General features: G+C 42.3%; 1 protein-coding gene across 4 annotated transcripts in view; it reads left to right on the forward strand.

Moving 5' to 3' along the window:
• PNPT1 (polyribonucleotide nucleotidyltransferase 1) overlaps positions 1 to 15,882 on the forward strand; it is a 52,284-nt gene that overhangs the window by 22,373 nt on the left and 14,029 nt on the right. For all 4 annotated transcript variants that reach the window (XM_006021593.3, XM_025201569.1, XM_025201570.1 and 1 more), the window contains 8 exons: positions 2,794 to 2,864; positions 5,004 to 5,040; positions 7,476 to 7,542; positions 7,643 to 7,732; positions 8,958 to 9,011; positions 9,119 to 9,228; positions 10,379 to 10,450; positions 10,538 to 10,601. In XM_006021593.3, the coding sequence (XP_006021655.1) occupies positions 2,794 to 2,864; positions 5,004 to 5,040; positions 7,476 to 7,542; positions 7,643 to 7,732; positions 8,958 to 9,011; positions 9,119 to 9,228; positions 10,379 to 10,450; positions 10,538 to 10,601 (565 nt within the window). The remainder of the gene's footprint in view (positions 1 to 2,793; positions 2,865 to 5,003; positions 5,041 to 7,475; positions 7,543 to 7,642; positions 7,733 to 8,957; positions 9,012 to 9,118; positions 9,229 to 10,378; positions 10,451 to 10,537; positions 10,602 to 15,882) is intronic.

Consider the following 15,882-nt stretch of genomic DNA (forward strand, 5'->3'; position numbering starts at 1 on the left):
CCTGCCACTGGCCTCCCTAGCAGGAATTCTGGTATTCCATATTGGAAAACTGAAAAATCCCTGATAAAAAATTCCCAAAGTCACTGTAAAATACCCCAAAATCCATGTTCTTCCAAGATGAAAACAAAAGACCACTAGAGAGAGACAGAGACAGTGATCAGTTGGACATGTTTTATTGATATATCTACAATGTTAAAGCAATTTGAATGCCTAGCAGTGTCTCTGTCATCATAATAAAATGAATTCTAAATACCTATATGTTTTGCTGCCCCCCTGCCAGGGATAACAGCCCCCCCTGCAGGGCCCACATGCCCCACCCCATCCCCCCAATTGCTGCTCTGCTTGGCCCCCTCCCCTGCCGAGAGGGCGCAGAAGGTAGGAGACAGCCCCTGGAGACACTCCCCTGCTGTCTCCAGCCTCCTGCTCATTTCCCTTCTCGTCCCCAGCCTCCTGCTCATTCTCCTGCTCATCTACAGCCTCCTGAGGCTGAAGACAAGCAGAAGAATGAGCAGGGGGATAGAGATGATTAGGAGGCTGGAGACAAGCACCTGGAAATGAGCTGGAGACTTCTCCAGCTGTCTCCAGCCTCCTGCTCATTCTCTGCTACTGCCAGTGAGTGTGTGTGTGTGGGAGGGAGGGGGGTTGGGATAGGGATTGGGGAGTTGCGGGAATGAACGGGGGGCAGGGGAAATGAACGGAGTTGGGGAAAGGAATGGGGGCTGGGGCCAGGTGGGGCCTCTCCCAAGGTCCCCTTCCCCCTCCTCCAGGCCCCCAGCCACCTACTTACCTGGCACTAAGCCAGTCCAGGTCCCTGCAGCTTGCACCGCTGCCTGCCCTGCATGGGCAGGCAGCATGCTTCAGCACCAGGGCGAAGGGCCAACTATAAAGACACTCTGGCAGCCACAGCACCTCTGTGGAGGACCCAGCCTCGGGTTTCCTCACTTTTTTTTTTAGCTCGGTTTTTTTTTTTGTTTTTTGTTTTTTTTTTGACCCCAGGATATAGGGGTCTAATTTTGCCCTTGTGCTGCAAACTTGCAGTGGTGGGAACCTTTTCCCATTCCTGCACGTGCCTCTTGCCAACTATAAAGACACTCTGGCAGCCACAGCACCTCTGTGGAGGACCCAGCCTCGGGTTTCCTCACTTTTTTTTTTAGCTCGGTTTTTTTTTTTGTTTTTTGTTTTTTTTTTGACCCCAGGATATAGGGGTCTAATTTTGCCCTTGTGCTGCAAACTTGCAGTGGTGGGAACCTTTTCCCATTCCTGCACGTGCCTCTTGCAGCATCTCAAAGGGTTTTGAGCTACTGCAAGAGGCACATGCGGGCCCCATGGTTGCAAAAAGGGGTTTTAGTAGTTCTTTTTTTTAAGAAATAACTTTAGGAAGTACGTTACATTGTACAATTGAACGATTTGTAATCAAGTTGTCAAGTTGCTTGTAACTTGTATAATAATAAATAATCTCACTTATGTATCTTTTATAAAATAGAACTATATAGATTTTTTTCATTAAAATGATTTTTTTGCTGAGAAATTGCTGCCTACGTGGAATATGCAGTTCAGTGAATGATTTTTGATTAGGTGACACACTTAAAATAGCAGCATCAGTAAATCAGTTGTTGCTATCTATGTAGGAGATTGCCAAATTGAGTTAACAGTAAATCTTTAAAATTTATCTGAACGTATACATTTTATTTTAGAATTGAGGTGACAATAGATTTAAAATTATATCAGTGACTTTGATTCCCAGGGTTGTGGGAGATGTTGAGATTCCTTTCTAAAGCAGCTTGGAGATGTTGCTTGTTAATTTTCTGCTCAAAGATTTACCACGATACTCCCTGTTTCACATCCCACCTTTCTCTTTGAGAATTATTACTTCCCATTAGTTAATTTTTTTAGCTGGTCAACAGGGGACAGTGAAAGAGATTCCTGTCTTTTGGATATGAACATTTTGTCTCTGCAGTACAGGCAGTCCTTGGATTTACGACACAATTGCTTCCTAAAAACAGCATCTTAAGTCGAAACATTGCAACTCGGAACCAATTTTCTCATGAGGGACAATGTTATAAATGGGGGTTTGGTTCCTGAACCAAGGCCCGATACCCTATTTTCACTAAAAATCCCCAGGTTTTTGTACTCAATCAATTATAGATGATTAATATAGCTACATTAATGTATTTATATTGTAAATAGCAATCATAATGATTTGGAAGGACTTATTTGAGATTACTTTGCTGGACTTTTTGAAAGGCTCTTGGTTGGGTTTTTTGAAGGGTTCTTGGCTAGAGTCTTCTCAGGAGTGTTGAATGCAGGTTTTTCCGGAGTCTTGTCTGCTTTCTTAAAAAAAGTGTCCGTTCTCCAGGGAGATGAGCAGCGCAGTGAACTTGTTTGCTGGCATGGCGTTGCATTAGATCAAGTGTTGTAAAGTCAAAACTGATGTCATAAAGTTGAAACAGGGTGTCAATTTATAAATGTTACAAGTGCGAAACGTTGTAACTCGAAACATTGTAAGTGGAGGACTGCTTGTACAATGCTGCTGCCAGACAAGGGAGCCAGAACCAGGAAGCTAACATTTACCGGACTATGATTTTTTTTATCAACATAGTTACTGTAAAAAAAAAAAAAAACTTTTTTTTTTTTTCATTAAAAAAAAAAAACTGATTTGGAGACATGAGAATTCGTGAGCAGCATATGTCTGTTTCTGAAATGACTCAAAAATAATTTGTACCCAGTATAAATTGCTTAAAATGCTGGTAAACATTTTTGTATTCTATATTTTTATTATGCTTTTTATTCTAGGTTCTCTGTACAGTTACATTTGATTCATTAGAATCTAGTGTGAAATCCGATCTTATCACAACAGCTGTGAGGTAAGTCATCTTGCTTCTGTTGTTGTGTAGCATTTGTAATTAAAGAACCTGGGTGTTTAAACACGTTTGATAAAAGTTCCTTGAACCTGGATGAATATAGATTGAGTAATGGAACAAGCTGCTTTATGTGAGTTGTGGAATATTCTTCATTGGAGATTTTCAATGACCACTAGATAGACATCTGTCTGGGAGGTTACAGGGACAGCAAAGCTTGCATGTGTGCAGTAGAGTTGAATTGGATAGCTACTGATGTCTCTTTTGAAACCTTTGATTCTATGGTGATCACTATTTTTAAAAGAGAAGTCTAACAGTGGGCTCCTAAATAAATGGCCCACTTCCAGAAGTCTGTACAGTCACTTTTTCTTTACTGGTTTTGGTTATATTGGCTCATAGGTTACAAACAATAAAATGAAGAATATTATAAGTAACTACCTACTCTTTTTTTTTTTTTTTTAAAGAGACCACCTGCTATAAGCAGAAGACTCCTAATTGAGTAAGACATAATATGCCAGACTCCTGCATCTTTTAAAATCTAGGGCAAAAGTTTTCATTTTTTCCAAATATTTATTGATAAAATAATGACATATCTTCATTGTTTTTAATGAGACAATGATAGTGCTGCACAATTTTCTCATGGGATGTGTGTTAACTGTAAGTCTGTACAGTAAGGTGCTATTCTTTAGATTCAGTAAAATGCAACACATGGAGCAACTTTTTGTCTCATGTTAGCAGCTACCTTTCCAAGACCTTACCTGGCACTAACCAAGCATAATGCTGGTTTGACTCATTCAGAAACTTATAAAATTGTCGGATGACTGATTATTCCTTAGTTGAAGCAGTCTTTCCAAATATACTAATTTGTTGGAAGAAAAATCTTCAATGAATGAAAAAGCTCCTCATTACTTCAGAGATTAACTGAATTTTTCTGGAACCAGTACATGGCCTAGCAAGACGCATCTTGTTGATGATGCCACTAATCTATACTGGTGACAACCAGTGTATTAAAGGAAAAATCTTAAATTTAAGCTTTGGTGCAGTCATCTGATCCTGCGCTATCTAGCACCACCTGTGTTTTGTCCTTGCAGCCATTCAACAGCTGACCGTGTTTCCTGGATGCTTTACCTCATTTTGCTCACCTTATAAATTAATTTATCAGCTCACAATTTTCACAGTACTAGGCAGTAGCAAGAACTTGAGTGTAGAAACACCTATGATAGGATAGATTACTGTAGTGCTCTTTTTCTAAAGCAATTGTGGCCAACCCCTGTGGCCCTGTGGGCTACATGAGGAGTGCCAGGTCAGTCTGTGGGCCAGATCCCCATGCATGGGGCTGGCCCATTCTTGGCACACAGGGCCTGGAATTTTGGCAGCAGGGGTGTAGTGCCAAAGTTAATTGTCATAGCTCACCCACTACCAAATTTCTATACCTGTGGGGAGCCTTATGGGTATGGTGGCCTGGCTCCCTGGCCCTGGGGCTGAGCATCCACTTCTTTAAAGCATCCACTCCTGCTGCTGTCAAAGGCAGGATGCTCAGCTAAATGGACCATTGGTCTGACCCAGTGTGGCACTCCGTATGTTCTTAACTTTGATTTGAAGGTAATTCAGTTATGGATTAGTTTTCCTACTAGCCTCAAATATAACACAGAAGCTAAATCCAAGCTTCTAAATAGCAATACTGTTTCAGTTTAAATACTGTATTTCAGTTCAGATATGATAGAAGAAATATCAGTGCAATTAAATCAGTATGTCCCTTCATGTGCATGCAGGTTTAGCTGCATAAGGATGCTTTATACATGGTACAGCTTTTTCTATGGTACAGTAAAGCCAGTATGAGACACCTTTGATAAAAATATGTTTTTACTAGGTAGGTTGTACTGCTTTACCTGTAGTTGAAAGGGCATGGGGGAGGGGAGTCCAGACACCTTAAATTCAAGTAGTACAGGGAAATAATATGTAGAAAGCATTAAAGAAAATTAATATGTATTTTAGCTGATTTGCTTGACATGCTACTTTGCTTCACTTTCACATTTGTAAACATTGATAGGAAGTAATATAAAAGTTAGGCTGCTCCTTTACCATACACTGTAAGTGGAAGGTATTCAGTTGCTCTTGTTTGACACTTTTTTTTTTTATTTCTAGTGGAATAAAAGATAAAAACTTTATGCTGCATTATGAGGTAAGAGTTTTATTTTGTTTCACACTTTGTTGCATGTTCTGCAGTTTTGCTTTAAATACTGAAATTGATTGCTCTCAAATGATGCACTGTTTTGTTTGAAGACTTAAAATTTTTCAGTGAATAAATTTTAATACGTGAATATGAATTCCACCCTGTGGTAAAACCTAGGTCTTTCTTTTAAAAATTAATTTTATTCTAAAAAAATAATAATACTTTTTTTTTTAAATAAACTGTACCCAGTAAAGTGCTTTATATGCATTACAAGATTACTTGAGAAACCTTCTCTAGGTAAGCAAATTAGACAGTGTGCTAATCATAATTATTTTTAATTAACTTCATGAATATGTTCAACTAATTTACTAACCAAATAGTAAATAAGAATTGCTCCTGTAAACACTTCTCATTCTTTGGGCCATGGTCAAAATGTGTCACAAAGCCAATATATTTTCTAAATCTGTAGCAATATGAGTATGATTATGGGCATGGAAAAATATATGCTGGGAGCAGTCTCAAAAGGGGAAGTGCAGCTGGGGAGATCCTGCAGCAGCTGTTACATTGTGATAGGTGCGGGTAAGATGCTCCAAATTGAACTGTTTCAACCAGACTGAACCATGACCATTTAGCTGGATTGCATACAGGCTTGTGTACAACTAACAAAGCATCACAGTTGCTATGCTATAGAATAGCAGCTTCCTTTCCCTTCTGGAGCCACTCCAAATGTACGTTTGTCCATGCCCTGAGAAGGAAAGAGGCCTTGTACAATATTTTACAGATTTAATTGGAGTAAGCACTGTATGACATAAACATCTGATATTAAAACCGAAAGAAAGGGACCATGCAGAAAAGGAAGAGAAGTGGCAGTTCATGTTAAGCAAAAGCAAACTGGAAAGAGGGATAACTAAAGGCACCACTGATTGTCCTAATTTTCTGCTGTGAGAATTTTGTGTCACCAAGGTTACTTCCATGCCAGAGATGGGAAGGGTTGTTACTGATTCACAAAAAAACAAAGATTGTCTGCTGAATTTTGTATGGTGATTTTGGTTACTGCAATTTGTAATACACAGTTGTTTAATGTGCCTCATTAGCAACTCCTGCGTAACAACAACAACAACAGAGTTGCGTCAGAAAATCTTTGGCACTAGTGCAAGGGTGGGCAAAATATGGCCCGCTAGCTGATTAGACATGGCACGCAGCTGCCCCTGCTGCTCTTGGCATGGGGCCTATGTTGCACTCCCCACCTCCCCCAGCCAGCAGGCGCAGCTTCTGGGCAAGGCTGCTGCTGCAGCCACCCAGGGAACTCCTGGACTCCCTGGCCTCCAGTGACTCCTCCTGTTCCTGCTGCAGTGCTCCAGGCAGCAGGTAGGGAGGGGAAGCTGCAGCATTGAGGAGAGCAGGCTCTGCCTGTAGGTAGCTCACTTTGGTCTTGCTTGTGCATGGCTTGGCAGGGGAGCACATGAATGGGGGTGGGGATGTGAAGGAGCTTGGCTGCTCACAAAGCCCCACTAGGCAGGCACAGGACAGGCAGGTTGGGTAGGAGCAGCAGCAGGAGACAGCGTGAGCTTAGCTGCAGCCCCACCAGGCAGGCATAGGACAGAGACCGAAAGAGCCAGTGATGCCATGCTCAACCCCTTCCCCTCCAAATCTCCTAGGGGCTTCACTTGCTGGGTGCCAGCATCAGCTGTTTTCCCACCCCTTTGAAGCATGCTGTGAGCCAGGCAGACAGTGCTCTTTCCCCTTCCCTTCCACCCCCGCATACAGAGGGGCTGGGTCAACCACATCGCAAAGAGCAGGTGCGGGGGAAGCCCCCTGACATGAACACCCTACCCTACACACACGTGCGCGCCCCACCCAACCACCCAACCACATACTCCCCCATACACCCCCACAATTTACAAGCAAACCCTTCCCCTCTGAAAAGGAGTACTTCCTGGGCAAGTGGAGAGACTTCCGATGGCAAAGGTAAGAGGTTAAGGGGATGGGACTTCTGGTCCCAAGGTAGCGACCATGGGGAGGGGCACTTGTCAAGGAGCAGGGCTACCCTTGCGGCCCTCAACACCTCACCAAAACTTGTTAAGTAGCCCTCCAGTCAAAATAATTGCCTACTAGTGGTTGCACTAGTGAAGTAAATCCATCGCCACTGTTCACTGAAATCACGGAGCATACATTAGATGGGTGGTCTGTCCATCCATCCAGTACTGTCTCCCCAAGAATGACAAATTATAAAATGAAATTTCTTTAGGTGGATCCAGGATTTGTTGATGATTTAGGAAAAAATTTTTATTAAATAACCAATTCAAAGTTTTTTTTTTTTCTTGAGGTACAGTTGTGAATGTTCTTAGAGACTTTTGGTGCTTGTTTTGGGGCCAACAAGCAGTCAAAGGTGAGGGGGGCACCACATGTTTCCTAACTTTCTTTATGAAAATTTCACTTTCTAGTTCCCTCCTTATGCAACTAATGAAATTGGCAGAGTTACTGGTATGAACAGAAGAGAACTTGGACACGGTGAGTAAAACTTAGAGAAGTCTGACATAAAAAAAACAAAAGACTTCATTTTTTTTCTGTTTTTTTTTAATGAAGTATTTTGTAACTTTTGTGTATACAGGTGCTCTTGCAGAGAAAGCTTTGAAGCCGGTTGTTCCCCAAGATTTCCCATTCACAATAAGAGTTACTTCAGAAGTCTTGGAATCAAATGGTATTAATATTTCACTTTTTAACTTAACGGCAAAGATTGGTATCTTTCCTGAACTATGTTGAGTTTGAGAAACTGCTTTGCATTTTAGCTAAATGGCTTGCTTATCCTATCTAGGTCTTAAATTAAGTTCTGAAAATTAGGAACACTTGGATGTTTTTGAACCTCAGTCCTGGCTCCTAAAGCACTGCTTTAATTGATAATAGTATGCTATTGGATGTACATATCATGGGTACCCATCATGTACATGGGTATATGTATGGGTAATAAAATGGTATTACAGTAAAAGCTGTATTAACCGGCACTTTATTAGCCAGAAAACTCTATTAACCTACATCTGAACAACGTGGCAAAAGCGAACCCGGAAGTACCACTTCGGGGGGGACTTCCTGTTTCACTGCCGCAAGCTGAGTTTTTCTTTGCCACTTTTTCAGCCCTCCGCCCAGGGCAAAGCAACCTGCACAGGGAAAAAGCAGCCTGGACGGGGCCCTCCTCCCTGTCCCCCAGCACACTGATACCAGGGAGTGTACCAGACAGTGCACATTTGATTAACTGGAATACTTGATTAACCGGCATCCCCCATTCCCAGGGGATGCCAGATAACAGAGCTTTTACTGCATATGATATTTTGTACTGTTGAGAAACAAGGTGAATTAGTCTGTGCTGAGGTCTGTGCTCACTGTGGCTAGGTTATTGCTGCAATTGACATTCTGCAGTTTGCAGCATAAGCAGACTTGCCTGCAGGTGTTTTTTGTCAAAATGTATCATTTTAAACCCTATGGCCACGTCTATGCAGGCACATGTGGTTTATGGTACCACAAACCTTGTGTTTCACATTTAGCAGTCGTGCATGGTTTATTTGCAGTGTGGATGCAAAATTGCTACGGTTGGAATAGAACAGTGGGAGCTGGGAGAAGCTGGGCATGGGAAGTTTGTCCACAGCCGGACAATGTGTCCCACAACAAAGCACATGTATAGGGGCATGAGCTGCAGCACATAGCAGCACAGATTTGTGCCACTGCTATTTGTGCCGCTCTAAGCATACAACCCTGCTCATCTGGACATGGCCTATGGGTTGGTAAATGTAAACTCTTGCATAACTGGGAAACCCCATCTCCTAGCTGCCCAGAGGGTGCTAATTCTAGAACTGTTACTGAAGAATTTCAATAGGGTAGTTTTGCTTTACTTATATTCAATGACTATTTTATAATCTCTTCTCTGACTGTAGGATCCTCTTCAATGGCTTCTGTATGTGGTGGAAGTTTGGCCTTAATGGATGCAGGTATAACATATTACATTCATGGAGAGGGCAAATGTGGTTGTACATTAAAGAGCTGTTAGATGTGAAGGTGACAAGATTGTTTACATGTTTTCATTTACCACTGTTAGGAGTTCCAGTATCCAGTGCTGTGGCAGGTGTTGCAATAGGTCTCATTACCAAAACTAATCCTATGAATAATAAAGAAATTGAGGATTATCGTTTGCTGACAGACATCCTGGTGAGTGCTTGTAGCAGATTTACTTTGTGTCAGATAAAGTTTCTAAAAGCTTTGACTGTGTTGTTTTATCCAGAATAATTTTGACAACATGAAATACTTGCATGCCGCAACAGTGCATGCCACCTTTTTGTTCTTTTTTGATCTCATCCACATCTAATGACTCAGCTTTCAGTTATGTCTCTCCTTTCCTTTAAGATCAGTTAATTTCTCCATTTCTCATTTGTTCTAACCTTTATGTACAACTTGAACTTCTTGTCTTTGCCATCATGTGACTGATGAGTAATGATCTTAAAATGACTTGCTTGCTTTTTCTTCTTCCTAGATAGTTAAATATTCAGGATCAGTTTTGTATGGGAGTGCTACTTGTTGCTGAAGTGGTATAAAATTCAACCATGGCTGTTTGAAAACTATACTATAGAAAAGGATTTAGAATGTAAGGTGGAAGGACCTTGACTTCATAGTTTCTAGGGTCGGAAGGGACCTGAACAGATCATCAAGTCCGACCCCCTGCCCTGGGCAGGAACGAGTGCTGGGATCGTAATACCCCATAGTGTGGTTAAACTGTGCTGAAGAAAGCAAGTGGTGCCCTGAGAAGTAACTTTGATATTGGGAAACAAAGCTGCATGGCATATTGGTGTCTTATGTTTAATTGCTCGTCATGAATGACAGATTTAAAATAACGAAGGGGTGTTTACATGGCTGTTGCCGCTGCACACGCGTGCTGCCTCCCAACTCACCCTTCAGGGCCAGCCATGTAAACACTCCCTGTGCTGCTGCCTCCTCCAGCCACCGGTGTGGGGGCTCCTTCCCCACACCCGCCTCAGCCTCCTCCCCTGAGCAGCAGGGCTTCCCCCTGCTTCCCCACCTCCCTCTCCACCCCCCTTCGTCCCTGCCGCCTCCCCCTCCCTGCCAACTGTTGGGTGCATGTACACCCACTTCTGCCTCCTCTCCACCCGGGCCCACATAGCCTATTGCTGCCCACCTTTTTGGCAACACGTGCACAGTTGAACAAAAGCGTTATGGACAGACACACAAATAGACAGACTTAGCCCTTTATTATATTAGAATGATGCCTTTTACTGGAATATTAAAGGTGGCTTTGATTTGGTGGGGTTTTTTTTGAACCATTTGTTTCCGTATACTTTTATAGGGAATTGAAGATTACTATGGCGATATGGATTTCAAAATGGCTGGTACTAATAAAGGAATAACTGCTCTGCAGGTATCGTAATTTATTAAATCCTCTTAAAATGTACAAAACATCACTTGCCTGTTACATTGTTCTCACTTTTAACTTTTTTCATGTTAGGCTGATATAAAACTACCTGGGATACCACTAAGAATTGTAATGGAAGCCATCCAACAGGCCACAGGTAAATCCGTATTTGTATTCAGTGTTTGTGTTCAAAGGGTAATTCTTCATTTTTTCCTATCTAAAACTAATCTTCCTAGATTTAAAGTAATTGTAAGGCTGGACAAATGTTTGATGAAACATTTTCAAGGTGCATTTAAGATTGCGAGGACAAAAAAGTACAGTTCTTTTCCTAATCTAAAATGATTTGTAATATGAACACAATTTTTCCTCTTCTCTCAAAACTGAAAAATGACTTTGGACTGGAAAAGCAATCTGTCTATGACCATATGAGCAATGGTAAACAAACGGAAAAAAAAAGAAAAGAAAAATGTAATTTTAAACAAAAATTACTAAATCTATCTAGGACAGTGAGTGCCAGAGCGCAAATAAAGAAAAATCTTCTGTGGAGCAACTCTGATGTTACAAATTTATGAAAATGTTATTTGGGTGGCTCAGTTATGTTTTCAAGCTTACCCCAAAAAGTAATATATGGCAAAGGCGGCAAAACCTTTAAATGTAGAACTTAATACACTGATATTTGTAGTCTAATTAATATACTTAGACCAGCCAAGAAATGAAACAAAAAAAAATTAATGCATTGTGATGATTCATTTTATATGGAATCTGATTTGGGCAGCAGGCAGCACCTTTTCTCTGCTTGCGGTTATGCTTACATCTTACATGCATAGATCATGGTTTAAGATTTTGAGTCTATAAAAACATGCTTGCAAGTTGTAGAAAAAGCAAGTAGTACAGTGCTTTTGGCATTTGGTTTTAGAATTTGATTCTAATATATGGTTAATTCTATTAAGTGAGATTCTAATAACTGGCAGATATGGTATTCCAATTTCGGCTTATTTGTGACTAAATCATTATATCAAATCAAGTGTAAGAAGCTATAGGATATATCAACAAGGATAGAGACACTAATTGCAGGAAAAAAACACCCAGAAAGCCCTGGTCTCCACATAATACCAAAGTACTTGCTAAAGCATCTAGAAGAAAATACTAATTTTTAAGGAGAAAATAGGAACAGAATGAAAACTGACACTATTCTGGAAAAATGGAAATCAGCCTAAAGAAATATCAAAATTTAATTGATTATTGTGTAAACATTAAAGAAAAAAATTACAAAATATGCATAGGTTCTGTACAAGTGAAGGGAAAATATATTAAAAATGGAGCAATAAATGCTGCAGAATACAAAAAGGAACCTTTCTTCATTAGTAATAGGAATGCCTTATTTTGGAAGAAAACAAATCATTTTCAAGGAAACTTTAAGTTACATACAGGAATTCTATAGTGCTTCTCTAAAGTTAGTCAAAAGGAGAAGTTGTTGATTGTTAATAACAAAATTGCTTTAAACAGCCAGGAGTATAATGACTTCTTTTTGGAGAAGAAAAGGTTTCTCAGTGTCTATTGTATGGAAAAATAATGCTTTCAGTGGAGGAAAAAAATCTTCTCAGGCTTACATTGGGATCAAATAAGATTTTTTTTATTTTGTGGTTAGTTCTTGAATTTGAACAAAATGAGGTAACCAAAGTCAAGGTTAATGTTTATTAGTATTTGTATGGAAAAGTCCTCTGGAACAATTGTTGGGGTTTTTTTAAAGAAGCTTTCTGAAAGAATTGTTTTGTAAAGGTTTAAAAACTTTCTCTTGCTTGCCAGTTACAAATAGAATCATAGAAAATTAGGGTTGGAAGGGACCTTAGGGGAGGTCATCTATTCCAATCCCCTGCTCAAAGCAGGACCATCCCCAACTAGATCATCCCAGCCAAGTCTTTGTCTAACCAGGTCTTAAAAACCTCCAAGGATGGGGACTCTACAGCCTCTTGGGGTAACCTGTTCCAGTGTTTTACTACCCTCCTAATGAGAGGGTTATTTTCCTAATATCTAACCTAAATTTCCCTTACTGCAACTTGAGACCATTGCTGCTTGTTCTGTTATCTGCCACCAGTGAGAACAGCTGAGCTCCATCTGCTTTGAAACTACCCTTCAGGTAGTTGAAGGCTGCTATTAAATCCCCCTTCCACTCCCTTAGTCTTATCTTTTCCAAACTAAATAAGCCCAGTTCCCTCAGCCTCTCCTGAGAAGTCATGTGCCTCAGCCCCGTAACCATTTTCATTGCCCTCTGCTGATCTCTCTCCAGTTTGTCCACATCCTTTCTATAGTGGGGCACGCAAAACTGAACAAAGTACTCCAGATGTGGCCTCATCAGTGTTGAATAGAGGGGAATAATCACTTTCCTCAATCTGCTGACAACCCTTCTACTAATGCAGCCCAGTATGCTGTTAGCTTTCTTTGCAACAGGGAAACACTGTTGCCTTATATTCAGCTTACTGTCCACTGTAACCCCCAGGTCCTTTTCTGCAGATCTGCTGGTTAGCCAGTCAGTAGTTCCCTGGATTCACCTCCTTCCTTTTCTTAGTATGGGCAGTATATTTGCCCTTTTCCAATCGTCCAGTACCCCTCCCAATTACCACGAGTTTTAAAGGTGATGGCAAATGGCTCTGCAATCACATTGGCCAACTCCCTCAGCACCCTCGGGTGCATCCTGTCCAGCCCCATGAACTTGTACACATCCAGCTCTAAATAGGCCCTAGCCTGTTCTTTTGCCATTACTGGTTGCTTAGCTCCTCACTAAACTTTGCTGAAGGCGCAGTAGTCTGGGAGCTGACCTTGTCTGTGGAGACTGAGGTGAAAAAGGCATTGAGTATTTCAGCTCTTTTTCTGCATCCTGTCAATAGGTTGCCTCCCCCATTCAGTAAGAGACCCACACTTTCTCTGATCCTCCTGTTGTAGATGACATACTTGTAGACACCCTTCTTGTTACTGTTCACGCCCCTTGCTAGCAGCAACTCTGGTTGGGCTTTGGCCTTCCTGATTTCATCCCTGCCTGCCCCAGGAATACTCTTATACTCCTCCCTAGTTGTTTGTCCAAGTTTCTACTTCTTAATGCTTCCTTTTTGTAATTTAACATACTAAAGAGTTCTTGCTAAGCCAAGCTGATCTTCTGCCATACTTGCTAGTCTTCCTGTGCATTGGGATGGTTTGTTCCTGCACCGTCAGTAAAATTTCTTTAAAGTACAGTCAGCTCTCCTGAACTCTCCCCATCAGACTGGCTTCCCAGGGGATCCTGCCCATTAGTTTCCTGAGTGAGTTGAAGTCTGCTTTTCTGATGTCCAGGGTCTGTACTCTGCTGCTGTTCTTCCTTCCTTTCCTTGGGATCTTGAACTCAATCATTTTGTGGTCGTTGCTGCTCAAGTTGCCATCCACTACTACATTCCCCACCAATTCTTAACTTGTTTGTGAGCAGATTAAGAAGAAAGTGGCCCCTAGTTGGTCTCTCGAACACTTACACCAGGTAGTTGTCCCCAGCATTCTCCAAAAAGTTCCCAAATTGCCTGTACACTGCTGTATTGCTCTCCCAGCAGATGTCACGGTGATCGAAGTCCCCCATGAGCACCAGAACCTCATATCGGGAAATAAGTTCTGTATAAATTATTTCAGCTACTGAATTAATATTGCAGCACCCAAAACAAAGAATTATTTCTGAATGAAATAAGACAGTGCTTTTTTCCCACCATGTCCTCATTCAGTTGAAATTGTACTGAGAGCTAAGCATTTTTATTATAGTTTCTCTGATTAGAGTAGCTTTGGCTACTCCAGAGATGTAGTAGACAACAATATTCAGCCAGTTGGGATGAGATCCAAGAATGGGTATTTGGCTATCATCTGAGTAATGCCATGCTTCATGCTTGCGTCCAATGGAATCCTGGGAAAGGAAAAGGAAAGAGGGACTACTGCTCCTGCTACCCCTACCCATCCCTACTGCTACTGCTACCTCTACCCATCACATAGCCCAGAAGAGACCAACCCACAGTATGCAGCCACACATGGCACAGGCAGTTTCAGTGTATGGCATGCAGCAGATTGGAGAGGGACCAGGTAACATAGCAATAGATAGGACAAGGAACAAAGCAGCAAATAAGGGAGGGAGCACAGGGCAAGGAACAGAAAGCAGAGCAACAGGTTAGGCAGAGGAAGGGGATCCAAGTGGCTTTGGAGAGAGTGTGGGCTATACATTGTGGTGTGCCTACTGGAAAGTTTGCACCCCCGTGACATAGCATATCCTTCAGTCCCTTTGCCCACCGTAAAGCCAGCATCACTACTTTTGTTTTGGACTTGAGTGGTGGGTTGGACTAAAATGAAGTGATGCATCAGCAGGGCTAAAATGGGATTCTACAATTCCATGTATCCCTCTGCCTCCTCTCCTCCTCCTTCCCCAATATATTTATCACTTATTCAGCCCTAAAGCACAGTGGCAGAGTGGATAAAGTGTCTTGTTCTACAGATCCAAAGGTTTGAAATTCACTCTGGACTTATGTGGAAGGCTGTTCCAAGCTGTAAATAGCACTGTGTTCACTTAGGGCGGTGGGAGTCAGATGGCTAGAAATGATAGTATGTTTATATTTATTTATATTTACATATAAAATAGTGTTTAGGTTGGTTAAATCTGAGTTGCACTGGAAGATTAAGATGCTTTTTTATGAGGAAGTTGTATAGAAACGCAAAAATCTATATAGATATAGAAAAAAACTTGTCATACAAACTTGTGAAGGTATGGGGGCTGTGGGGCTGTATGTGGGGTTTGGAGCCCAGGGAGGGGGGTCCCTGCATGCCCTGGCAGGATGTGGGGTACTGTGGGTCAGGAGTTAGGTGCGGGGAGGGGCTGTGGCTTGGGAGTGAGGGGCAGGACGTGGGCCTATCACCGCCCTGCCCCCCGCAATGATATAACCCTCCAACACACACACACACATGCGTCTTCCTTTTTGAAACTGGAAATATGGTAACCCTACAGGAATGCAACCCAGTGGCATCTAGAGCAGCACCCAGTAGGTGAGTCTGTTTAGAGGAAGGGGCATGGGGTGGAGGGAGGGAGTAAGGCAGGGACTGGGGTGAATGGGGTTCCTGGGCTGGGTTGGGGATGGAGCCACAGGACGCTTTTCCAGGGGCACTGGGGAGGTGTGGCTCCCTGTTGCTGTGCACATCCCAAGGTGGGGCATGGGGGGCATATGTCCCCCCAGATGTGTGCATGGGGCAGAGGTGGTCTGCGGGCTGGGGCTCTGCGCCTTGCTGCCTTTGCCCTGGGTGCCATGGGCTGGCAGTGGAAGGCACAATATGGCGTTGAGCAGCTCCCTGGGCTAAGGCAGCAGGGTGCAGAGCCCCAGCCTGTAGCGGGCAGTCCACCTCTTCCCCGTGCATAAATCTGTGGGGCAAACATGCCCCCATGCCTACCC

The sequence above is a fragment of the Alligator sinensis genome, unplaced genomic scaffold (genome assembly GCF_000455745.1).
Source record: "Alligator sinensis unplaced genomic scaffold, ASM45574v1 scaffold432_1, whole genome shotgun sequence".
In the NCBI taxonomy this organism is placed as follows: Eukaryota; Metazoa; Chordata; order Crocodylia; family Alligatoridae; genus Alligator; species Alligator sinensis.